The following is a 26,912-nucleotide window of genomic DNA, read 5'->3' on the forward strand; positions in this document are numbered from 1 at the left end:
GAACAGACGGGGCATTGCTGCTTGTGAAACGTACAATGAAGTGCAAACGACAGGTCTCTTGGTGCGCGTTAAAACCTGCAGCGTCTCTGCTGCCCCCGTCCTCGCGGACACGTGCTCAGCCGCGCAGCTCCAGGCGCCAGGCGGCCCTGCAAGTGGCGCGGTGCCCAAGGGCCTCCCGGGAGCGCTCGTTTGCGCGTGCGCGGACCGGACCAGCCCGCAGCCCCGCCCACGACCCCGGCCCCCAACCCCGCCTGGCGGGACTGCTGTGCTTGCGCGGACGCGCCCCCGCGCACGCTTCCGGCCTGGCGGGCCGCAGTGCGCACGCGCAGGCGGCTGCCTGACCAGGCCCCGCGGGCTACGGAGCACGGGTGGACTCGAGCGGCGAGTGGAGTGAGGAGCCCGCGCCGACCCCGCGGGACTCTGCTTGTCTGCGTCTCCCGACACAGTCAGGATAGCGGCTCTGGTCCTTGGGGCCGGGCGGAAGAGGTTGGGAGGGGCTGCCGTCTCGGTTGTGCTCAGGGCGGCCGCGGGTGGGGCGCGTGGAGCCGCGCTTCAGCCGGTGTCTCAGCTTGTGGAGTAACGGCCGTCTCCAAGGCGTGGTGGGCGGGGGGGTGTCCGGGGGGGCCGCCTGGGCGTGTTCCGGGAGGCGGGGCGGTTGTGGGGGCAGCCCGTGGGGGTGGACGGTGTGCGTGTGGACACCGGGGGCGCGGGAGACCGGCCGCCGAGCCCGCGTCCCAGTACGGGCCCGGATGCTGGAAATACGGCCAATTTAGAGATCCACCCGCCACAATTTTTTTTTTTTTCTTTTTCAGCTAAGAAAGTAATTTTCTTAAGCTGCTCTTCGGAATTGCTTTGAAGTTAAAGCCAACTTTTTTGTTTTCATGTTTTTATTTCTAAATAATTAGCTAACATTTCAGGCTGCAAATTGAAAGCCATTCTCAATCCACAAATGCAGCTGTGGAAACATCCGTATGCATTCATATGTGCACATAGGAAAGTGTGTGCACTCGCGCACTTTTCCTTGCCCTTCAGCTCTTCCAGGCAGTGTCGTGGTGCAGCTGGAATCAGGAACCCACTGTACCTGCAGTCTCGCAGGAGACGTTGGATTTTAATATTTGCTGAAGTGGTGTTGCTTCTTTTTTTTTCTTACCACTTGCTGTTGGCATCTGCCAAGGCGTGTGTTGTGTCTTCCCCCACTCCCACGAGTAATCTGTGGCTCCTTCTCTGGCTAGTGAACGTGATGGCAGGCCTGGAAGATAATTTAGACTTTCTGCCTGGAGAATCCCAGGGACGGGGGAGCCTGGTGGGCTGCCATCTATGGGGTCGCACAGTCGGAGACGACTGAAGCAACTTAGCCGCAGCAGCAGCAGCAGCAGCAGCAGCAGCCCTTGACAGAGCTTTCTAAAAGGGAAAGAGAAAGCCACCCGCCTTTGCTTTACCTTGAATGAACGCACACTAGGCCATGAGGTAGAGATGCTCCCAGGAAATTGTAAGCGTTGTGAAGGAAGACCATCCTGAGCAAATGCTGGTGGCCCCCCATCACCTCAGGTGAACTGGTGTGGTCTCTGGGAGACAGGTGGGCACCCTGGAAATACCTCACATCTTCCAGTGAGGCTCTGAATATGCACAGGCAGCTACTCAACGTGGCCATTTCACGTTTATACCCATGCTGCCTTGGAATGTATGATCCAGTTTTCTGGTGGTGAAAGGTTTTATTATCTGGGGTCTTTGGTCAGAGTAGCTTGAGTGAGTTGAAGAAATTACATTATCTACAAACATTTCCAAACCTACAGAAAGGGATAAAGTTTTTTTAATCTTAAGTACAATTTTAAAGAATCATTTTGGCCTTGAGCGCAGTCTGTGTTTGTCTTTGTTCATGTTTGGCTGTGTCAGGGCTCAGTTCGGGATCCTGTGTCATATTTAGCTGCAGCATGGGATCTCTTAACTGCAACATGTGGGATCTAGTTCCCCAACCAAGGATCGGACCTGGGCCCCCTGCATTGGGAGCATGGAGTCTTAGCCACTGGACCACTGGGGAAGTCCCAAAAGGGGGTAGTTTTTTTGATAGGTATTTTTCTCACTGGAGCATATTAAGTTTACCGAGGATGTGTAAAGCTGTTCAAAAAAAACTGAACTGTCATCATACTAGACAAATTCAGCTTGACCCAAAGCTGGCACAGAGCTTTCTCCTGGACCTACTGTACTTTCTTCTCCATATTACTTACAGTCATAATTTATGGTAATTTTCATTTTCTAAGAAGAGGACAAAGAGAAAAGATAGTCAAGGCTTTCTGTCCAAGATTCCTGAGACCTCTAAGCTTTCTTTCACTCTGACAGTGAGAGGAGATAGGAGAATGGCAATATGTTTATTGGCAGAATAATCACCTTGCTCAGACATTTTTAGGATTCCCTGTCTAGACTGGTAACCTTTAGAGAGATCCTGAAGGAATAGAAAAGATGTGTCTTGTGGGTGTCTCTGGAAGCTAGTAAGCATTTGGATGACCTCTCAAAAGGCACTTGGATACACATACTTTCATCACGTCCGCACCTCTCCCCACAGTAGAAGCTGGGCCTTCCACTTAGGAAGGACTAACATATATTTGACTAACTGAACAAGTCAGACTCCTTTCAGTGATGGTGCATTTGATTCATTAGGGCTGATCTTGGCGAAAATGTGAAGTCAGAAGGACACCTTCTGGGGAGGAAACGAGCTTGTGACTGAGATGGAGGTGATCTCATCACCTCTTGATCCAGCTCTGCAGGGAGTTCTAGAAGTAGTCCTCATGGAATGGCAAGCCCGTGAGTCCTCAGAGACTTGACTTTGAAAGGCAGTGTTCATGGGATGTGTAAGCATCAGGTGCTCTGTCGTCGTTACGTGCATGTGATTCTGAACATAAACCTGCCCCGAGTATCATATTCCATTATGAGCGTGTCTGAACTCCATGGTTCAGCCCTGCAGCTTCGCTCTCCTGTTATAATGATTGTGAACAGTGCCCCTCATCGGAGCACCAAGTCCACCCCCTTAGCAGTTCTGCTCCATTTCTCAGCAGCTTCTGGCACAAATGTGGGACCTTTGGACAGCCCTTGCCAGGGTCTGGGCCCAGTCAGTGGGCATTCTCTTTGCCTCCCAGACTGCAGCAGCTTCTTGAAGAACTCCCGTTCCCATGTGTAGCCCTAAAGCAGGTGACTGCCTGGTGGGTAGCATCTAGAGCTGTTATTGTATGGGTGATGCTGGGAAGGCTTGCAGTCTTCTCTTTTATCACGTATGCACACATACATATGCCAGAAGTTAAGGCTGTCAACTTTATATTTTAAGAAAAGTTTTTAATACGGAGTATCGGTAGAGACCAATAAGTAAATTATACTTTTCTTTATTTTAAAGTAAAAGAGCTGAAGCAAGAAGTAATTTATTAAGGAAATAACCTGTTCATGAAAAGTATTTATGTGAAGAAATACCATTTAAGTCAGTAGGGAGAGTCAGAGGGTCATGAGCAACACAAGAAGATGTGATTTTGGAAGCTTTGTGGAAGAAAACATTTCCTTGTTTTTTTCCTACTAAACAAGCCTGTCTTATAACAAGTTGGTTATATGATCGTGCATTTCTGAATCACTGATTAAAATCATTCACTTCTGATTTGAGTTGTGGGTTTTATAACTCTTCAGTTTCCCTGCCCTCATCTTTTTTTTTTTAAGGTGAATTATAAAACTTTAGCTCTTCCCTGGTGGCTCAGAGGTTAAAGCATCTGCCTCCAATGCGGGAGACCGGGTTGGATCCCTGGGTTGGGAAGATCCCCTGGAGAAGGAAATGGTAATCCACTCCAGTATTGTTGCCTGGAGAATCCCATGGATGGAGAAGCCTGGTAGGCTACAGTCCACAGGGTCGCAAGAGTTGGACACAATTGAGCAATTTCACTTACTTATAAAACTGTAGAGTTTATAAGTACAGTATACTTTAAGTCATTGTTCTGTTAGCTGAGCTCACGTGTTTGGTCTTGGAGGGCCTGGCTTCCCTGTGGTTTGTGATCTCGTGGAGTCTGTACATTAGCATCAGTGTCTGTGGCGACCCCTGTCCCTGTGACGTGCACAGAGACTGCTTTAACTCCAAACACACTCTGCTTCTGGGCGGCCCTTGGTGGTCTGCAGTCGCTCACTTGGGTGCCTAGTAGTGACATTAAAATATCCACTAGCTGTCTGATGGTATGTTAAGACTGCTTATCTGTTACAAGGGTGTTGGTCCTTTCAGCAGTTCTTTGGACATGCTGTACACTGGACCCCCTCTGGAAATGTCCCAGCCCCATCCTGCAGCAGGCAGGAACCTGTGTCCCGAGGCCACCTGTGTGATTTCTCATCGCCCTGCTGCGTCAGGGCACTTGGGGCACGGGGACGTGATCGTCAGATGCAGGGAGTGATCTTCTCCACTTTCCTTAGAAGAAACAGACACTACTGTGCAGAGCGAGTTTTCAAGATTCTGTGGTTACATTTTTAAATCACTTCTCTTTCGTGGTGAACAAATGTTTTCTGTTAAGCTATGTGATAACACAAGGAAGAGATCTTGCTTGTTTAAAGGGCTGTCCTTTCTATTTTACAAATTTTTAAGTGTGGTCAATATCTCCTCCCTGTACTTTACAAACAAGCTACCCTGGGATGCTTGGTACCCTTGCAAAGCTGATCCCATCCACAGACTCTGTCTATAGATGTGTATGGAGTCTGTGATGACAAGAAGGGTGACCTGGAAGTAATTCAGTTGCTTCCCAGAAAGCTGACGAGCCAGTCTCGTGGCATGTTTGATGCATGAGTCCCCTGTGTCATGACAGTTTCACCACAGTGTCAGTAAACAACCCGCTGCCTCATGAGAAACTGACTGGGAACAGTCTGTGTCAGATGAGACATTTGTTAAGGTCGATTTAATCTGGTTAACAGATTGGACAAAATGATGTCTCTATAAAGAAGAATCACTTTTGACCAGATCCCAGAGGCTGTGATACACGTAGATTTCCTTGGATTGCTTTTTGAAGTCAGCGTCTCCTTCTCCCGCAGCGCTCTCTAGATTGTTGGTGATTTTGTAGGTCCATGCGCTCTATCTGTCACATGCAGTCCCACACTGACTGTTCTTGTCCTTCAGCATTTTTAGTGAGCATCATAATGATAGTTGAAAGCAACTGTCCAGTGGTTTGTTGATCCCTTGATTTTAATGGACCTTTACTAAAAATAGTAAGTGTTGGAGCCCTTATGGATCAGCTGATAAATGAGAATTTCATGTTTAGGTTTCATGTCGAACTGTCCAAATTCTTCCTCTATATCTTGTGGGGAGGGGGAACAAGGCAGGGATTTACTTTTGCAAAAATATTTGAAAACATCTGATAGATTTTATATTCATCATTTATAAAATGATGAATATAAATACTTATATGAATATAAAATACTTAAAATACTTAAATGAATATAAAAACTTATTTTTAAAGCATTAAATTTTTTTTCCTGATTCTGAATCCTGAAATATAAGACCAGAATGAAGCCTCTTTGTACCTTGCAGATCAGTTTGCAGTGTTTTCAGACTTTCTCAGCCCTGCACAAAAGCGAATCATCTCTCCCTTTGTCTGTTCTTCTGGGACAGTGAGCATGGTTCACTTGAAGGAGTAGCCCGTCTCTGTTGATAGCTGCATTATGTTCATGCATTGTTTTCTTAACTTGGTCCATACTTGTTCGTTCTTTTAGCATATTTAGGGCAGTTGAGGTCTTTGTCTAGCAGGTGTGCTGTGTGGCCTTTTTCAGACATGGCTTCTGTTGGCTTGCATTCTTCTTTTCAACGGGCCATACTTTGCTCTCTTTGTATGCTTTGTCCAAAGTGCTTTTGTTCATACTTTGTTCATAAAGTATGCTTTTGTTCAAAGTGCTGGAAATCAGATTTCCCCCCTTCTCCAAGATTTGCTTTTTCTGTCATTCTGTTGTTGTTATTGCCATTATTGTAGTCTTTGTGCTAAAGATCACCCTGAGGAAGCTTGAGGTCTTTCTAAGCCTACACCTTTTCTTGGGCATGTACATGCACCTTCTAAATCCCTCCATATATGCAGTTACTGTTGATAATGGTCTGGTCCTTCGGCCCCTGAAGGGGGCGGGGCAGTGGTAGCACTTTAAATCCCCTCAGAGGTGCTTCTGCTGGGGGTGGGGGGGCGGGGGGCAGAGTGCTGCCCAGTGGCTGCCTGCCTCTGCCTCCATGATCAGAAGTACCATCAGCAATCAAAATCCAGATTCCCAGTATTTGAAGAACGGGGTCTTTATTGCCCTCTTTGCCCCCACTAGTTACACACAAGCTGCTCCTGGAGCTGTTGGAGTTGCGTTCTGAGACTTGAGCACGGCTGTCTGCCTGGCGTCTGTTCCTCTCAGGGCCGGAGGGGCTTGCGTCTTCCCCGCAGCTTAGCTGTCAGGTGCACGTGAAAGTCCTCTCTGCCCTCATGGGATGTTTTCCCCTTCCGCCCACTGTCTGAGCAGTAAAAACACTGTCCCCATTTTCTCCCTGCCTCCTTGTTTCTGCGTGTGGCCACTCTTACGTGTTGCTTCTCACTGTGCTGTGACTTGGATTTCTAGAACTGGGAACAGCAAACTTTCAATGGCGTTGACCTCACTGTGTCATTGTCCTCACTCAGCTGTGTAAGTTAACCCCTGAGCACAAACCTTCCTGAGGCAAAAATGAGGAGTGGGGATAGGAAGCCACTGCTGAGTTAAGGGCCCAAACTGACTGAAATTAATGACATTTTAAGTCTCCTGGGAGTTGAAAGCCTTTGGATAGACTAGTGATCAAAAGTAGTTCCATCAGATAGACTGTGCCAGTACAATTATCTCAGTATGGAGACAGTCTTCCCAGATCCTTCTAATAACTTTATACACACTCTAACCATTCCTTCCCACCTTTAGATCCCACCTTGATGATGTCTGCCTTCTGAACAGTCTCATCTCTGACCACTTTATTTGTGCTGTGAGATGATAATCTGTTAATCTGCATTTTGTCTAAAAGTGATATAGTGATAGCTTGTTCAGTTGTGTCCACCTCTTTATGACCCCATGGACTGCAGCACGCCAGGCTTCCCTGTCCCTCACTGTCTCCCAGAGTTTGCTCAAATTCATGTCCATTGACTCGGTGATGCCATCCAACCACCTCATCCTCTGGCGTCAGGGTCTTTTCCGATGAGTCAGCTCTTCACATCTGGTGGCCAGAGTATTCAGCATCAGTGCACCCTACGTCTGTGAGGGTGACATGTGACAGGTCAGCCAGAGCCTATCCCGCTCCCTGCACACAGCGTTCACCATGCTCGTCGCTTCCTGTCACACTTTGTAGTGTTCCTTTAATTACTGATTTCTTGTCGTCCCTCTGCTGCCAAGTAGATAGTCATATGAAGGCATTAAACTAGTGGTTGCCACAGATTCCATCTTGTCAGTGAGAAGCTGCAACTTGAACAGTACTGAAGGTAATATTTTTGTTCCTGTTGTGTGCCAAGGATAATTAGGTGGTTTGTAGATAATAACTCATCTAATTCAGAACAACTCTATTAAGTAAGTTTTAACATTATCTCCATTTCAAAGATGAGAAAATTAAGGCATAGAAGAGTTAAATACTTGCTGAAAGCTATGTAGTTAATAAGTGGCAAAGGCATGATTTACGCTTAGGTAGTTCGGCTCCAGTTCTTGCTCTTAATCCAGTATTATATTGTTTTTCTGAATGTCTAAATAATAGCGGAAATGCTTTTCCACAATCAGTATAAAAAAACACCAAGTATCTGCTTCAGATAAGAGCTGTTTGTATAAAGTATTAGAACGTCTTCCTCTTGACATGAGTCTGTGCAAAAATTATAGATCGTTTACAGTGAAAAACTTCGAACATTTAAGACTACAGCCTGCAGTAGGAAGTTGTGTCGTGATGCAGGACCCTATACACACGTGCATTTTTTTACTAAAACATTTCACAGAGCACTACTGACTTCTACTATAAGCCATACAGGTACTTGGATAAATTTTATTCTGTTTATAAAAAAGCTTATATTTTCCTATATTTAATTCATACCTTAATGGAAATAATTGTACAGTGTGAAAAATGCAGGTAGAAAAATAGATGAGTCCTTTCATGAGATTTATTCTAAGTTCTTTGAAAAAGATTATTACTTGGGGAAGGCTCAAACTGTTAAGCCATTTCAGACACTTTTTGGTTACAGAATCAAGTCCATGGGTCTCTGCAGATAATATAGTAAACACTTTAAAGATTATGTATTCCTCACTCCCAGTGGTAACCACTATCTTTAATCTTTAGTTTTCCATTAACTTGCTTCTATCTCCATGTTTCTAAACTTCACTTAAATAGAATTATTGATACTATATGTATTCTGTAACTTTGTGATTTAACATATTCTTAAGACTGATTTTTGTTAGTATATATGGCTGTAGGCTTTTTTTTTTTTTTACTGTAATCAACTTCCATTAGGAGTTCAGTTCAGTTCAGTCGCTCAGTCGTGTCCGACTCTTTGCGACCCCATGAGTTGCAGCACGCCAGGCCTCCCTGTCCATCACCATCTCCCGGAGTTCACTCATACTCACGTCCATCAAGTCAGTGATGCCATCCAGCCATCTCATCCTCTGTCGTCTCCTTCTCCTGCCCCCAATCCCTCCCAGCATCAGAGACTTTTCCAATGAGTCAACTCTTAGCATGAGGTGGCCAAAGTACTGGAGTTTCAGCTTCAGCATCATGCCTTCCAAAGAAATCCCAGGGCTGATCTCCTTTAGAATGGACTGGTTGGATCTCCTTGCAGTCCATGGAACTCTCAAGAGTCTTTTCCAACACCACAGTTCAAAAGCATCAATTCTTCGGTGCTCAGTTTTCTTTATAGTCCAACTCTCACATCCATACGTGACCACAGGAAAAACCATAACCTTGACTAGACGGACCTTTGTTGGCAAAGTAATGTCTCTGCTTTTTAATATGCTATCTAGGTTGGTCATAACTTTCCTTCCAAGGAGTAAGCGTCTTTTAATTTCATGGCTGCAGTCACCATCTGCAGTGATTTTGGAGCCCCCCAAAATAAAGTCTTGTCACTGTTTCCACATCTATTTGCCATGAAGTGATGGGACCAGATGCTATGATCTTAGTTTTCTGAATGTTGAGTTTTAAGCCAACTTTTTGACTCTCTTCACTTTCATTAAGAGTCTCTTTAGTTCTTCGCTTTCTCCCATTAGTGTGGTGTCATCTGCATATCTGAAGTTATTGATGTTTCTCCCAGCAATCTTGATTCCAGCTTGTGCTTCTTCCAGCCCAGTGTTTCTCATGATGTACTCTGCACATAAGTTAAATAAGTAGGGTGACAGTATACAGCCTTGATGAACGAACTCTTCCCGATTTGCAAACACTTTGTTGTTCCATGTCCAGTTCTAACTGTTGCTTCCTGACCTGCATACAGATTTCTTAGGAGGCAGGTCAGGTGGTCTGGTATTCCCATCTCTTGAAGAATTTTCCACAGTTTGTTGTGATCCACAGTCAGTGGCTTTGGCATAGTCAATAAAGCAGAAATATATGTTTTTCTGGAACTCTCTTGCTTTTTTGATGATCCAGCGGATGTTGGCAATTTGATCTCTGGTTCCTCTGCCTTTTCTAAATCCAGCTTGAACATCTGGAAGTTCATGGTTTATGTACTGTTGAAGCCTGGCTTGGAGAATTTGGAGCATTCCTTTGCTAGCGTGTGAAATGAGTGCAATTGTGCGGTAGTTTGAGCATTCTTTGGCATTGCCTTTCTTTGGGATTGGAATGAAAACTGACCTTTTCCACTCCCGTGGCCACTGCTGAGTTCCAAATGTGCTGGCATACTGAAGGCAGCACTTTCACAGCATCATCTTTCAGGATTTCAAATAGCTAAGCTAGAATTCCATCACCTCCCCTAGCTTTGTTCATAGTGACGTTTCCTAAGGCCCACTTGACTTCACATTCCAGGATGTCTGGATCTAGGTGAGTGACCACAACATCGTGATTATCTGGGTCATGAAGATTTTTTTTGTACAGTTCTTCTCTGTATTCTTGCCACCTCTTCTTAATATCTTCTGCTTCTTTTAGGTCCATGCCATTTCTGTCCTTTATTGTGCCCGTCTTTGCATGAAAACTTCCTTGGTATCTCTAATTTTCTTGAAGAAATCTCGAGTCTTTACCATTCTGTTGTTTTCCTCTATTTGTTTGCATGATCACTGAGGAAGGCTTTTTTATCTCTCCTTGCTATTCTTTGGAACTCTGCATTCAAATGGATATCTTTCCTTTCGTCCTTTGTCTTTCGCTTGTCTTTTCTCAGCTGTTTGTAAGGCCTCCTCAGACAACCATTTTGCCTTTTTACATTTCTTTTCCTTGGGATGGTCTGATCACTGCCTCCTGTACAAGGTCACAAACCTTCATCCATAGTTCTTCAAGCACTCTATCAGATCTAATCCCGTGAATCTGTTTGTCACTTCCAGTGTATAATCATAAGGGATTTGATTTAGGTCATACCTGAATGTCTAGTGGTTTTCCCTACTGTCTTCACTTTAAGTCTGAATTTGGCACTGAGTTCATGATCTGAGCCACAGTCAGCTCTCTGTCTTGTTTTGCTGACTGTATAGAGCTTCTCCATCTTTGCCTGTAAAGAATATAATCTATCTGATTTCTGTGTTGACCATCTGGTGATGTCCATGTGTAGAGTCTTCTCTTGTGTTGTTGGAAGAGGGTGTTTGCTATGACCAGTGCATTCTCTTCGCAAAACTCTGTTAGCCTTTGCCCTGCTTCATTATTCCAAGGCCAAATTTGCCTGTGGTGTGTTTATTTTATATCAAATGTAAAAATAAGACATTGGACAATAGTAACACAAAGGGTTGGAGGAGAGAAATGGAAGTTATATACAAACTGTAAGGTTTTTGTATAACATGGAAGTGGTGTAATATTATTTGAATGCGTGCCATGATAGATAATCCTGTAAACCTGTAATCCTTAAAGTAACTACTTACGTAACAGTTACAGGTGGCAAGCCAGCAGAGGAGAAAAGGAAATGTTTTCATTGCGATATAGTATCCTACTGTAGGAATATACAGCAGTATATTATATTATGTAATGTCCAGTGAGTGGACATTTCAGTAGTTTTAGTTGTTGCCAGTACACATTTCCACTTTGAACGTATTCTCCGTGTCTATTTATGTGAATCACAGGAATTTCATATAGTTATATGATACAGAATTACTGAGTTTCAAGCAGAGGTAAGGTAATATTGTTATCCAAAATGTTTTCATCAGTTTACATTTCAGCAGCAAAGTAGGCAGTTTCTATTATTCTGTACCCCCCAAAACATTCGGTGTTACCTGTCTTTTCCATTGTAGTCAGTCTGGTAGGTATATAGTTGTATCTCATTGTGATGGTAATTTGCATCATCTCTCTTCCCTTTTAATTTTCCTATCTCTTCCTCTACCCCTCCTCTACTAATCCTTCACTTATCCCATCATAACACCTAGGAGTCTTAGGTCACCTCAACAATGACATTAACACAAAAAAAGCTCTGATTCAGAGAGTCTACTGTGAATTATCCGCATGTGACCACTGGGGTGCCAGAAGAAAGCAAAACATCTTTACAGATTTCGTTCTGCAAGGAGGCATAAAAATGTGGAAAACCTTATTGTGAAAACTGTATACGTGGAGAGAGAAAGCAAGCATTTATTTGTTTGGCTGTAGTTCAGTGGGAAATCTCTGCAGATGTATGTATGCATGTGTTTGGCTGCGCCGGGCCTTTGTTTATGGCACGTGGCATCTCGTTCCCTGACCAGAAATAGAACCCGTGCCCTGCACTGGGAGTGTGGGGTCTTGGCCACTGAACCACCAGGGAGGTTCCTGGTCTCAGAAATTTTAAATACCTGTTTTCCTGATACAACTCACTTCCAATTTGGATCATTGCTGTGAGTTAATTTTTTTAAATTGTTTGATGGAAAGGAAAAACACACGAACATCACTTAGACTCATTCCCCGCAGGTGTGAGATGAGTGACTCCGAAGACGAGGGCCCCCCCCAGCTTTCTTCATACGCCCTTGCAGCTCTGCAGGAATTTTATGCTGAGCAGCAGCAGCACCACCCTGACCTCCGTGGTGATGACAAGTACAACATCGGGATAATAGAAGAGAACTGGGTAAGTGACCGTGCTCCGCATCCATCAGGACGTGTTGGCAGTGTGGAGCGTGTTCTGTACCTAGTCCACTGTTGGTCTTCACCCCACCTAACAGCCCAGTTTGTCTCACTTGTCACTAGGAAGCTGATAGCCTGTTCAGTAGCCAAGACACTGGGGGTGCAGATTTTCCTCATTCTGACCCGGGCTGCTTGGTGGTCAGAGGGGATGTTTTAGATAGGGGAAGAGTGTATCACCGTGTCCAACACAGACTGTACTTCTTTCTCGTAGACAGATTCTTTCTGTTGGTTTTTACTGGAGCCCAGCATTCCTTGTGGGAAGGGGTCATTGCAGTAATGGAGTAACTGGTGTTAAACATGCTGTGAAAAATTGATGAAAGGGGTTTTTAAAGAAGATATTAATAGTTCTGGTGCGAAGTATGTATTTTAATTGTATTTTATGGCCCAAATAAAAACAGGAGTTTTAAAAAGTCATTTGAGGAAAACTAAACTGTAATGTAGAAATCTACCTTTTTTGAAGCCTAGTTGAGAAATAGACAAGGCTTGAAATTTCTTTGACTACCTTGATTATCCATCTGCCTCTATCCATCACTTTGCAGCTGGGAGATGTGTGTGTGTGCAGTCTTTTATATTTTGTGTCAAGTTTAGATCTAAGTTATATAAAGTTTATATTTTACATAAAATTATATAAAATTCATCTATTTGAAACTGGGACAGAAGTGTTTCTTTCTTTATATTTACCCTGAATGTTCCACCTAGTCAGATGCCTCTAGTTTTTCTTTGTCATGTTTTCATCTTTAGCTTGATGCTTTGAATAGTAAATATTAGAAACCTGAGTCCACCGTAAGGTAGTCTTTTTCTCTTTTCCTTTTGCTTAAATACTATGTACTTTCTTTTTGATTCTGAAAGTAATCTATGGTTGGTGTAGAAAATAGGTAAAAACATGAATGAAAAAACAAGTCATAATTTCACTACCTGAATTAACTATTTGTATATTTTGGGCACTTGTTTTGGTTTGTTCACAAAAATGAAGAAATCTCCCAGGAAGTTTGAAAGAATACATTATAAAACTAGAGGATAAGTCCAGGAGGCATGAGTAAAACTTTTGGATGTAGGTGACAAAGAAGATCCTAGAACCTTTTGGAGAAAAGCACGTCACCTCCAGTGTCTCAGTACAGGTCACATTGCACTTCTCAATAGCTTTATTAGAAACTAGGAAAACAGTGAAGCACTGCCTTCAATATTTAGAGTGAAAATTTCATTCAGTCTAGGATTCTATGCCCAGCTGAGTTACCAATGAAATGTGAGGATAAAATCTTAACTGTATAAGACATGGTAAGTCTCACAACGTTGACTTCCCATGCACCACTTCTCAGGAGCTACAGGATGATATTGGGAGAATTAGGGATAGTTTCGGAGAACCCAAGCAAATGCAACAGTGGTTTATTAATTCTAGACGAACAGGAGGTGCCATACCAGAAGGAAGCGCATAATATATTGCATGGCCCAGCAGTGGCACTGGCTGTTGATAGAGTTCATATTGGTAAGTAGGTATGAATTAAAAGGACAAGTGTATGCCAGGTCTAATATAATTCACTCGTTCCTGTCACAGCAGCTAAGCCAGTTCTGGTACAGCCCGGAGACGGCCCTGCACCTTGCTGAGGACGCCGTGGCAGCTGCTGGGGAGGGCGGCAGGTGAGATACTGGGTTCGCTTCTCTTTTGCCTTTTAATCTAAAGTAATACTTTAAATGCCCTTCCTGGATGAGAGATGGTTCATAAGAAGGTTCAACTGTAATCTGCAAAACCTGTGGTTGATGATTTGAAGACCACGAGGAAGTAAGGATGCTTTCCTGTCGCATCTAGGGGCACACTCAAAAACCCTGTTCCGTAAGTCGTCTTAATCTGTTCCTTATTTTAACATTTTTCTAACCTGTTACTTTTATTCCCCTAGAATTGCTTTAAAAGAAAAAAATGTTAATGTTTGATCTTTCTGAAATTTTAAGAATTATAGGTTTGGTTTTTATTTCTATCAGACTTTGTGTGCATATAAAGTCAAATGGTCCTGAAAGACTTGTTGAAAAAAGTAATCCATTGTTAATTTTCCCCTTGGTGCCCCCCTTGCCTTTCAGCCCTTCTACATTTCTAAACCTGTTTATATTGGCACTTGTTCATTTGTCACTCACAGACATCTCGCCTTAAGAGACTTAAGGATTTAGCTCCTTCATCCTCCACTGCACACGTGTGCTTCCTGTCCATGCTCCCGGTAGTTATATCCATTTTTTTTATGGTTGAACTCATTGGTAATATTTTTTGAGGCTTTTGCTTCTACATACTTCCCTGGTGGCTCAGCTGGTAAAGAATCAGCCTGCAATGAGGGAGACCTGGGTTTGATCCCTGAGTCGGGAAGATCCCCTGGAGAAGGGAATGGCTGCCCACTCCAGTACTCTGGCCTGGAGAATCAAGTTGGCCATGACTCAGCAACTTTCATAAGTGATAATTAGTTTGAAATTTCCTGTGTTATTCCCTTGGTTTGGGTTTCCTATTAGTAGCTTCATAAAATGACCTGTGAAGTGTTACTGTATTTGTTTCCTGGAAGTGATTGTATAGAATTGGTGTTAGTTATATCCTGTCTTGGTTAAATAGGGTTTATATGTCCATATCACTGACCCTCAAATTTTCCCCAGTGGTGCAAATCTCTTAATCAGTGAACTCACACATATTTCAACTCCTTGAAAAAAAATACCGCCCCCACCCCCCTTCCCTGGCTCTGCCACCTCTTCTGTCTGGACTGGTTTACGTCTGGCTCTGGTCTTGGTATTTCCCTCCACCATCTACCAAGTGTCCTCTTCTCTCTCTTGTTCTGACCTTCCTATATCCAGTATCCCAGTCCTTAGGTCACGGCTTTATCCTGGTTGGGTACATCCTTCAACACTTTTCACAAGACGGGAATTTTAAAAACCTGTCTGAAAATATTTTTATTCTACCCATTCTCTTGATGTGTCAGTTACTGAGAAATAGAACTTATGAGAAACCTGTTTTTCCCATCCCTGGCCCCTGCTGGCTTAGGGTTTTCTCCTGATCCCCAGTGTTCTGTGTGTCCTGGTATGGTGCTTTCATTTGTTGAACGGGGTGGAAGCCTTTCTGTTCTAACTAACTCAGGTCCTCCAGTTTGGGAAAATTGTCTTTTTTTTTTCCTTCTGTTCTTTACCCGATTCATGTTTCTTTCTGTCCTTTTCACATGTTTTGTCTTTCTTACCTGACCTGGGAAAATTCCTCAACTTTATCTTTGAAACTTTCCACTGACTTTGCCATTTCTGCTGTCCTGCACTTTATCACCTGTAATTTCTTAGGTCTCTGGATATTCATCATGGTGTCTTGTTTATCCTTCTGAGGCTATCACATTACAGGACTTCTCTTCACCGTCTCTGACTCCAGCATGCCTCTCGTGTTTTATTAATATTTCTGCTTTAGTACGTGCTGACTCTCCTGAGTTGTCTGCTGACCCTCTGCTGTGTGCTCCTAGCTGAGGTGGGCACGCTAAGACTGGAAGCTCTGATACACGGGCAGGCTTTCTCTGCTTGGTATCTCCAGTTGGCTGGTGTGGATCAGCTGTTTTCCTGGGAATGCCCGGTCAGTATATCCAGGCTTTTTCGTGGGCTGGTAAGAGCCCCAGAAAGAGCCACCTTCCTTCCTGGGAGTCATGCATCTCGTTGACCTCAGTCCAGGAGGCACATAGGTCAGGGGTCCCAACATCTGGCAGGTTTAATGTGATCCTGGCCATTCCACACGGCCTTTCACCACTAGCTGTGCGCCCACCCCATCCGGAGAACATCCTTTCCATTTTCTCCCACAGTGTGGAGGCTTGGCGCAGAGATGAGAATCCTGGGAAGTTTCCTCTTCAGTAGACCTTCCAGAAACAGTCCCCCTGCACCCGTGCTTCCTGAGTTACCTGGTTTTCAGCTTCCTGAGCTGCGGGTGCTCTGGTGTCAGCGAGGCCCCCTCTCAGCTTTCGTGGCTGCCGGCTTGGCACTTGGCTCCCTTGGGCCTGCAGAGTCAGACACCACCCAGCCCACACCCTTGCCTATCAGCTTCCTGAGTGTGCTTCCTTTGTCTTTCCTCATTTGTCTTGCTGTTGGAGGTTTCCCTCTCATGATTTATTTGCTTTGAAGAAGCAAATCTAAATGAGTGTGTTCCCTCTGCATCTTTATAAAGAAAAAGCCTTAGGACTTTCAGATATAGTAAATATATGAATATTACAAAATAACTTGAAAATATTTAGCTTGAGGCTTAAAAGTATTTGAAATAAATGTTAAAAGAGACCAACAGGAAAATAATAGGTAAATTCAGGTCATGGGCTGCATAACTCTTGTAGCGAATGTTTCACATTTTTTATCATGAAAAGTACATTTCATACTTAAAAATTATGAGTTGTAGATCTGTAAAAACAAGATTCCTCCCCAATTCACTGCTGTTATCACTGTAGTTTGTAGTGTTGTTTTAAGAAAATCTGAACGTGGGCCATACTTTTCTTTAGTGAAGTGGTTATTTGCTGCTATACGCTATCACAAAGCTCGTTCATGAGCTGGGTCTCTGTTCCAGAATAGCGTGTGTGAGCGCCCCCAGCGTCTACCAGAAGCTGAGAGAGCGGCACAGAGACGCTGTCTCTGTCTGCATCTTCGAGTACGACCGCAGGTTTGCCGCATACGGAGAGGACTTTGTCTACTATGACTACAAGAACCCTGTGGACTTACCTGAGAGGATCGCCACACACAGCTTTGACATCGTCGTGGCAGATCCCCCCTATCTTTCGGAGGAATGTCTTAGGAAAATGTCGGAAACCATCAAGCTCCTGACTCGGGGCAAGATCTTGCTATGCACAGGTGGGTGCTGGCTGACCACATACCCTGTGACCTCATTCCACTTACCTCCCTGCACCCAGGGGCTGAGGTGCTCCTGCCTCTCGGGGCCTGTTGAGAATTCTATGGCACGACGCCCAGGAAGTGGGGTTTGGCACGGGGTGAGGGCGCCAGGAGTGCTATCTGTACACAGCAGTGTCAGTACTAGTAACACTTCTGGCTCAGCCTCTCTAGCTGATAAAAGAAATTTGCAACCTCTGGGGTTAAAGTGGATGTCAGAGGTCACAGAGCGAGACGTTAGATTTGGTGTACCAGAACAGAAGATGTTCTCACCAGTGAGGGAGGGGGATTATCCTGGTGTTTCAAAACGAAAATGTGAACTGTAGGTCCCCCTACTTCCAGGCCTGCAGCCGCTCGCTCCCCCTGGTGCAGCGGGTGCTGAGGACGGGCTGGAGGGAGATGTGCAGTCATCAGCCAGAAGCTGGTACAAATGTATCCATATGAGTTTGCACAATTAGATATTACTGAGAAAGGGGCCCCTGAGTCCAAGTTGGAAAAAGTTTTTAGTAAAGTTATCTTTTCTTGTTACTTTGTAGAATATAAGCAATTTTTACAATTTCTAAGTATCTCAGCTTTGTAGAGGCAGAAAAATTCTTGATAAAGGGAAAAATAGTAGGAACTTGGCAAAAATGTTGGAGGAAGTAAAAGGATAGGAAGCACTGACCTTCCCCCTATTGCTGCGTGGAACTGTCAGCTCACTGCTCCCTGCCCCGGCCAGCGTGGTGCTGAGGCTTGTCTGGTGGTTCTCTTCAGGTGCTGTCATGGAGGAGGCGGCAGCAAAGCTGCTTGGAGTGAAGATGTGCAAGTTTATTCCAGAACACACTCGCACCCTGGGAAACGAGTTTCGCTGTTTCGTGAATTATGACTCCGGGCTAGACCGTGATCTGTCAGTACAGCTCCCAGTGCAAGAAGGACCCAAGTGACGTTTCCTCTCTGAAAAACTACCACCTCCCCAGTCCTCATTTTCGAGGTAAAGACATTATGATTTCCTTAGGATGTCCCTGGAGCTCAGGGTGCTTTTGCCGACTTGAGTCTGTGGAATTATATCTGGAGGAACTTTTAAACCTCGTCTAGTCTGCTCTCCTCACTTAACACAGGTAAAAAGCAGTACATAGTGACCAGCCAAGACCTCAGCCCCTGGCTCTAAGAGCCAGGGGGGTTGTAGTTGAAGATGCAGTTTGTGTCCAGAAGAGGGAGGGCACGTGCCCAGAAAATACTTGTTAAATGAATTCCATTCAGAGAGAAAGGGCAAATAAAGGTTACCTTTCTGGACCTTGGCAGGGAAAGTCGATTCTTCCATTGGGAATGTGCTGCCTGTTAACAGCTAAGGTGAGCTAAGCTGATGAACACAGTTAATGAACTGCAGTATTTTCCACATGCAATAAATACATTTACTCTCCTTTGGCCAGTGCTCTGATGTTTGCACTATTTATATTTGCAGAGTGGCTGGAAAATGTTACACAGTAGTGGCAATGATTGAAATAATTACCGAAGGTTCGAAAGGCAGTTTTTCTTTTTGTGTATTTCTTTGTTGACCTGAACCCTTCTGAAAGGTTCAGATATACCAGTATATCTAGTGGTGTATTCCAGATATACCACCTTTAGGCTTACCTTATGTTGTTATTTTCAGAGGTTGAGCAGGGAAGTAACGTTCACCCCAAGCTGTATAGAACTACCCACAGGTTTCAGTTCTGAATTTTTATTTGGAAAATATGAATTTTGCTCAGCACTATTTTTCATGTACAGCCTCTGTCAATATATAATACAAACTGGAAGTTCTCAGTAAAGCTTCCATTCAGGTCAAACCAAGGCTGATGGTAAGTGGGGAAGAGAGCACATAAACAGAGAGGCTGACTTCACAGTTGCTCTTAAAAACTTCAACCATAAAATTAAAACCTTAAACATCGTTTCCTCTAAGAACTAAGTTGAGCCCATCAAAGCCGAGTCCAGCCCATCACAGCCAGCATGCCCTTCACCTACCTACAGATGTTACATAAATCGAGTTAAGAAGGTCTCATGTTTACAAATAGTTCTGGGGTTTAGCTGCAGTGCTAGAAGAGGCTCCACTCCTGCCTTCTGGAAACTGTAAGTCTGCCCACTTATTAGCTCCTGAAGCCCTTAAAACTAGCCAGGTACCTGGGAATCGGCACAGACCTCACATACCACACTCTGACCTCACCGTCTCTTTTCACAAACTGGCCCCTGACTGAAAAGTGAAAAACTTTCTACCTGTATAAACCTGTGGTGATTTATATCATGAATAAAGTGAGACTGGGGTGACCTGAGCTGCCCATAGGGAGGGCAGGTCCTGTCCAGGCGTGTCCACTGGTGACCAACCGAAGCAAAAGTCAGCCTACCTGAGCTCCTAAAAATTCCTGCTGAGGAAGTGAAAACAATGTTTATGAAATGTTTACAGGTCAGGTAAAAACAATATACTTGCTCAGAATGGCTAATATGAAAATACTTTGTTCCTGCTCTTATTGAAAAAATAGCTGAATAAACGGTTTACACTCTACTTTTCAAAAAGACTGCAAGCATCCCTCTGTCCTCTGAGGCTCACCCCTCCCGTGATCCTGGGGGCGAGCCGGGCCGCCTCACTCAGTCCCCATCACCTTCCGGCTGCCCTGCGCTCCTGCTCGAGGAAGTCCGGGGTGGCCCACCACGCGGTCTGGTCCACTGCTGGGCGCGTTTCCTCGGGCCCAGGGTCCCGGGTGGGCGGTCAGGGCCGGGCCGACTTGTCCAGGCTGGAGTTGACGGCGTCCGCGTCCTTGTCCGGCCCGGGCACACAGGTGCAGCCCACGGGCACGGTGGCATACTCCTCGACGTAGACGGCGCGACCGCCCGCGCAGCCCGGGGTCCGGCGCAGGACCACCGCGGGCACGAGCACTGGGGCGCTGCGCAGGCGCACGTCCTCCTCCCCACGTGGCCCGGTCAGGCAGCCCCGGCACAGGCAGTAGGCCTCGGGCAGGTACCGCGGGAAGCGGCCCGGGTCGTAGGAGATCCTGCGGGGAGAGGGCGGCGCTGGGGCCCGGGCCACACTTCCTGAACCGCTCCCGGAATCTACCGCACACCCCGAAAAGGGAGATGCCCCTCCTCAGCCCAGAGCCTGCAGCTCCTCCAAGGGTCCTGTGGCCTCCTGCTCCGAGCCACCAGACCCGTTCAGGAGGCCCAGACCCAGGTCCCTCTGTCCGTCAAGGTCCACACACCCCCCTGTCTGTGTGAAGGGGCTGAGTGACATGGGGAGGGGGACAGGCAGGCCAGGACCTGGAAAGTGAAGGACACCCTAAACCTGACCACTCCATGTTCCTCCAAGTTGCCCTACTTTCTGGTCAGATGCCAATATCCAAGTGTCAGCAGCCCACGACAGGCCTGCAGCTGTCGGCAGACTCTGACCCTACCTCCCTGAAACCAGGAGGTCACTGGTGGGGACCAGCACTCCTCCCTAACATCCCTCACGTCACAAGCTTGCCATGACCTGACTCTCTTCGCTGTTCATCTGCCCTCTTCTAGAGCCGAGCCCTTGTGATCCTGAAGTCTCAAGAGTCACAGCTGTGACCTCTGACCTCCTGGGGGACACACTGTATGCTGGTCACACCCAGGAAGGCCTTGGAATTCTAGCCCCTTGGGAGCACAGGACAGAAATGAACCAAACGCGATCAGCCCGAGGGGACCTCTGTGGACTGGTCTTCCCTGGCCGGCACTGCCTGGGACTGCCGGGCAGCAGCCGAATTAAGAAGTGTCCAGCTAAGAAGGACCTTCACACAACCAGTTATGGAAGCACAGATGCGGGAAGGCACGTGATGGGTGACAGGGTGGGGAGGTAGAACCTGACCAGCTGTCAGTGTTGGAGGCAGGAGACCGTGTCAGCCAGGCTAACTGCCCACGGCCTGGGGGCAGCCATGGCCCCTGACTTGAAGGGAGGTCCATGGATCGCTTCCTCCTTTGGGTCCAGCAGCTTTAGACACTGATGGAGCAGATGACTGAGCAGGAAGACCTGGAAATGGCATCTTGGCAGCAGCAAGTCCACCTGATGACGCTGAGTACATGCCACTTAGCAGGAAAGAGCTACGACGGTCTGTGTGGGGCGATCTGTGGCCCCAGGGAAGGAGCAGAGGGACATGTCCGAGTTCTTGGCCACCACGTGGATGTGGGGATAAGGTCAGGAAAGATCAGGTGACCAAGACAGGTGTCACAATGGAGAGGGAGAGCCAACTCAGGCGTAGACCACCCTTCCCAATTCCCTTCTCATTGTTCTGGGGGGTGGGGGCAGAAATCTGTTGAGTTGAACAGGAATAGGGCGGCAGGGTCGGCTGGCAAACACCCTTGTCTGCCCCAGGACCTCAGATCCACACCGAGCCCGTCCAGCGTGCACACACAGGACTGACAATATGTTATGAGCTTTTCATCACTTACTGTCAGTCCTGCCTTTGCAAGAGCTTTACTTTTCCAGCTCTTCAAGCCCTGAACTGCCTCATTCCCATCCTTCAATGAGGGCACAGCCCCCCCGGGACCCCTCCAGGCAGGAGTGGGGGTCATGTCAGGAAGAACCCCAGCTCCTCCGTTTTGCCTCCAAAGGCCTCCACAACCTGCTCCTGCCACGTACCTCCCTGAGCTTGGGCAGACACCCCGGTCCCGCAGTGGGATGCCTGGTGGGGGCCACAGCTGAGCTTTTGCTCAAGGTGAACTCTCTCCCAAACCAATCTCATTTCTTAAGGTCCAGTGCAAGTCAGTATCTTGAGTTTTCAGACTGCCTTAGTGAAAGTTAACCTTCACTTTCCCCATATTCCTACAACATTTGGGGCCACAGACCACTGTACCTTTTCCTCCCCTTCCCCTGGGAGGGAAAGGTAAGGGCTGCACCTGTCCTCTCTTGCTCCAGCAAGCCCACCCAGTGCCGCACAGCAGATGGTGAGAGGGTGGGTCTGACTCGACCCCTCAGCTTCCTGTCATTCACACCTTAACTTAGCCTTAGGAGAACAAGAAATTTATTATAATATCTCTGCTCACACTGAACAAATACCTGAGTGCCAGGGATGTTTCAGGCAGTAGGAATACAGATTAAATGATACAGTCCAAGGACTCACCCTCTCCGGGGTAAATGTACAAAGAAAGTTAACCCAGCCATGGCAGCACGGGCGGCTTCCTGCCAAAGCGGAGCCCGGGTGGATTGGTCCAGATGGAGGGAGGAAGGGCCTCTGGGCAGAGGTCAGAGCCTAGACTTGGGACCACCAGTTAGGAGGTGCCACCCAGGAGAACTGGCGCAGCTGGAGCCCTCTGTGGAGGGTCTGACCCTGAAGGCAGCAGGATGCCAAAGGAAGAAGTGACCCAATCTCCTGGAGTTTAGGTCTCTCGGCATACAGAGTGGAAGACAGTCTGGAGCCCAGGAGAGATCTTGGCTAAAGAGGGAGATTTTCACAGTATTAGCACATGAACAGTAGTTAAATAAGGTCATTCATGGAAGTGTAGACAGAAACTCAACAGGTTTCATTCCAGGAGGGAAGAGAGGCAGGGCAATTAAATATTAACAGAGCCTTGAGAAACCACCAGCAAAATGAAAAGGCAGCCCACTGAACAGGAGAAAATATTTGCAAACCATATGTAAGGGGATAATACACAAGATACACAAAGAACTCGTGTAACTCAATACCAAAAAATAAAAATGTAATTTAAAAATGGGCACAAGACCTAAACAGACATTTTCCCAAAGAAGGCATACAGATATCCAACAGGCACATGGATAGATGTTCACCATCAATAATTATTAGAGAAATGCAAATTGAAACCACAATGAGATGTCACCTACATCTGAAAGAATAGCAGTCATCAGAAAGACAAGAAATAAGTATTGCTGAGGACACAGAGAAAAGGGAAGCTTTGTGTACACTTGATGGGAGTGTAAATTGGTGCAGACACTCTAGAAAATAATAGAGATTCCTCAAAAAAGTAACAACAGAACTACTATATAATAGAGCAATTCCACTGCTGGGTATTTATCCAAGGCAAACAAATCACCACCTTTAAAGACATGATCACTGCAGCATTATTTACAACGGCCAAGTCGTGGCAACAACCTAAGTGACTGCCAGTGGATGAATGGACAGAGAAATGTGGTGTATAATGGAATGTCGTTCAGCCATGAGCAAGAATGAAATTTTGCCATTTGCAACAACATGGATAGAACTTGAAGGCATTATGCTAAGTGAAGTCAGAGAGAGGACGATAAACACTATGTGATCTCATATGTGACATCTAAACAAAACAATCATAGATACAGAGAACTGACCAGTGTTTGCCAGGGCAGGGAGTAGAGGGTGGGCAAAATGGTACAGGGAGTCCACGGTACAGATTTCTGGTTATAAGTTGTGGGGATGTACAGTACAGCATGAGGACCAGCTAACATGCTGTGGCATACTTACGAGTTGCTAACAGTAAACTCTTAAGAGTCCCTTGGAGGTCAAACCAGTTAATCCTAAAGGAAAGAGAAAGTTGCTCAGTCGAGTCCAGTGGAATTCTGCAGGCCAGAATACTGGAGTGGCCTAGAGGAAAACATAGGCAAAACACTCTGACATAAATCACAGCAGGATCCTCTATGACCTACCTCCCAGAGTAATAGAAATAAAAGCAAAAATAAACAAATGGGACCTAATTAAACTTAAAAGCTTTTGCACAACAAAGGAAGCTATATAAACAAAGTGAAAAGACAGCCTTCAGAATGGGAGAAAATAATAGCAAACGAAGCAACTGACAAAGAATCTCAAAAATATATAAGCAGCTCATGCAGCTCAATACCAGAAAAATAAACGACCCAATCAAAAAATGGGCCAAAGAACTAAACAGACACTTCTCCAAAGAAGACATACAGATGGCTAACAAACACATGAAAAGATGCTCAACATCACTCATAATCAGAGAAATGCAAATCAAGACCACAGAGAGGTACCATTTCACACCAGTCAGAATGGCTGCGATCCAAAAGTCTACAAACAATAAATGCTGGAGAGGGTGTGGAGAAAAGGGAACCCTCTTACACTGTTGGTGGGAATGCAAACTAGTACAGCCACTATGGAGAACAGTGTGGAGATTCCTTTAAAAACTGGAAATAGAACTGCCATACGACCCAGCAATCCCACTGCTGGGCATACACACTGAGGAAACCAGAAGTGAAAGAGACACATGTACCCCAGTGTTCATCGCAGCACTGTTTACAATAGCTAGGACATGGAAGCAACCTAGATGTCCATCCACAGACAAATGGATAAGAAAGGTGTGGTACATATACACAATGGAATATTACTGAGCTATTAAAAAGAATGAATCAGTTCTAATGAGGTGGATGAAACTGGAGCCTATTATACAGAGTGAAGTAAGTCAGAAAGAAAAACACCAATACAGTATACTAACGCATATATATGGAATTTAGAAAGATGGTAAAGATGACCCTATATGCGAAAGAGCAAGAAACACAGAGATAAAGAACAGACTTTTGGACTCTGTGGGAGAAGGCGAGGGTGGGATGATTTGAGAGAACAGCATTGAAACGTGTATATTACCATATGTGAAATAGATCGCCAGTCCAGATTTGAAGATGAAACCGGGCTCTCAGGGCTGGTGCGCTGGGACAACCCTGAGGGATGGGATGGGGAGGGAGGTGGGAGGGGGTTCAGGATGAGGACACATGTACATCCATGGCTGACTGATATCAATGTATGGCAAAAACCACTACAATACTGCAATGTAATTAGCCTCCAATTACAATTAATTAATTAAAATACTGGTGTGGGTAGCCTTTCCCTTCTCCAGGGGATCATCCCAACCCAGGGGTCAAAACCAGGTCTCCTGCATTGCAGGTGGATTCTTTACCTGCTTAGCCACAAGGGAAGCCCAAGAATACTGGAGTGGGTAGCCTATCCCTTCTCCAGCAGATCTTCCCGACCCAGGAATTAAACCAGGGTCTCCTGCATTGCAGGAGGATTCTTTACCAGCTCAACTACTAGGGAAGCCATCCTAAAGGAAATCAACCCTAAATATTCATTGGAAGGACTGATGCTGAAGCCCCAATCCTTTGGCCACCTGATGGGAAGAGCTGACTCATTGGAAAAGACCCTGATGCTGGGAAAGACTGAGAGGAGGAGGAGGCAACAGAGGATGCGATGGTTGGCTAGCATCAACAATTCAATGGACATGAGTTTGAGCAGACTCTAGGAGATACTGATTTATCATGGTGATCATTTTGTTACATATGCAGATACTGAATCATTATACTGTACAACTGTAACTAACACAACCTGTCGATTGTATCTCAACAAACTAAGAACCTGAGCAGAGAGACCAAGTGCCAGAGCATTGCTGACCTGGTTTACACCTCTAGATTGGTCGGGTGCAGTGAGGAACCGAGTCCCAATTAACAAGTGTTTCCATTTGGATGAGAAATTATATGATTGCTTAAAAAAACATCAAACCCTTAGAGAGGGACATTCAACAAAACAACACTCCAGTGTTGTTTCAAAGTGTCACAAAGTGCCACGACAGACAAAGGATGGAGGGACTATCACAGACTGAGGGCCCTGAGCTGCCCCAAGGCAGTAAAGAGGCACTGACAGGACCCTCGGCCAGTCACAGGCCAGAGCACGGCACCACCTTCACACACGTCCTCATCGTGCTGAGCGGTGATGCCGACGTCTGGGCAGGGGCACGGGACGTGCCCCTTGTGCTGGTTTCACAGGTTCTTCTGTTACTTTGAAATTATTTCAAACCATAGGATTAAATACTAAGAGAAAACATTTCTAAGTTTTAGAAATATGAGACAATCAAGAAAATCTGAACCAGACTATTTGAAGGTATTAAGGAAGTATTCACTTTGAGGTATATTAATGGTACTGTGGTTTTGTTAAGAGTCCTTACCTTTTAGAGAAACTACCAAACTTGCGAGTGTGCACGCACGTGCACACGCACACCACCCCCCCCCATCCCCGTGCCTCTGAACCTGACCCTGTCAGCCAGGGGTCAGGACACACCCGCGAAGGCCCTGACGGAGGCCCAGCGGCGAGGTGAGGACAGAACCGCTGGGAGGGAGCAGCACACCTGGGGGAATGGCCGTGCGTGTGTGGGTGCACATGTGTGTGCAGTGAGTGGGGCAGCGACCTGTAAGAAATCTGTGAGGTAGCAGGAACCCTGAAGCCCAGAGCAGAGTCTGGAGTTCCAGCCCTGGGAGCCACGAGGGGCTGTGAGTGGCAGACAGGCTCAGGGCGACACAGGGGCGCTCAGGCAGTGTGGACACCACCACGGGAGGGCCAGAACCGGCCTGGCAGAGAGGCCCTGCACAGCCTCCGCATTTGTGACCTGAGTCTGACCTCAGGGCACAAAGATCCCTTTCGTGGCTGGGGTTTGTCTTTCGACACGGGTGACAGTCCCCATGTCACTGGCTAGTGGGCCTGACGGCTGCCTGGATGCAGCAACGGGTCAGAAGCCTCATCCAACTAAAACTATCCACCCCTCTCCCACCAGTCAGCCTTGGGGATGCGCTGGCCAAGGCGCTTGGACAAGACCCCCGCCCATCATGCAGCATCTGGGTTCACGGCCAGGGTTTCTCTCAAAACACAGAGGTGTTGCCAAGGGAGGGGGCGCCATGCATCCGTGCCATGGCACCCAGCACGGGGGGCCTGTGGGGACCACAGCGGGGGAGGGGAGGGACCCAGACGCCTCAGGACACAGGACAGATGCACGTTCAGGCCGATCCCCCACCCAACCTCCTGCTTTAAGATCCCGGAAAGACTCTCGACTGGTGCACTTTGTGAAGAACACTGCCATCAAGAGCCACCAGAGGGGTTGTCCCTGT

General features: G+C 46.2%; 2 protein-coding genes across 3 annotated transcripts in view; one reads left to right on the plus strand and one right to left on the minus strand.

Moving 5' to 3' along the window:
- The first annotated feature begins 236 nt into the window (after positions 1-236).
- EEF1AKMT1 (EEF1A lysine methyltransferase 1) lies at positions 237-19,603 on the plus strand. The gene is made up of 5 exons (XM_069601696.1): positions 237-486; positions 12,011-12,164; positions 13,773-13,855; positions 16,761-17,041; positions 17,831-19,603. Exons 2-5 carry the CDS (start codon positions 12,018-12,020, stop codon positions 17,998-18,000), a joined length of 681 nt encoding a protein of 226 aa, XP_069457797.1. The 5' UTR covers positions 237-486; positions 12,011-12,017; the 3' UTR covers positions 18,001-19,603.
- IL17D (interleukin 17D) overlaps positions 18,761-26,912 on the minus strand; it is a 32,637-nt gene continuing 24,485 nt past the window's right edge. For both annotated transcript variants that reach the window (XM_069601694.1, XM_069601695.1), the window contains exon 4: positions 18,761-20,079. In XM_069601694.1, coding sequence (XP_069457795.1) covers positions 19,797-20,079 — 283 coding nt within the window. In that variant the 3' untranslated portion in view covers positions 18,761-19,796. The remainder of the gene's footprint in view (positions 20,080-26,912) is intronic.

This window comes from Ovis canadensis, chromosome 10, assembly GCF_042477335.2.
Source record: "Ovis canadensis isolate MfBH-ARS-UI-01 breed Bighorn chromosome 10, ARS-UI_OviCan_v2, whole genome shotgun sequence".
In the NCBI taxonomy this organism is placed as follows: domain Eukaryota; kingdom Metazoa; phylum Chordata; class Mammalia; order Artiodactyla; family Bovidae; genus Ovis; species Ovis canadensis.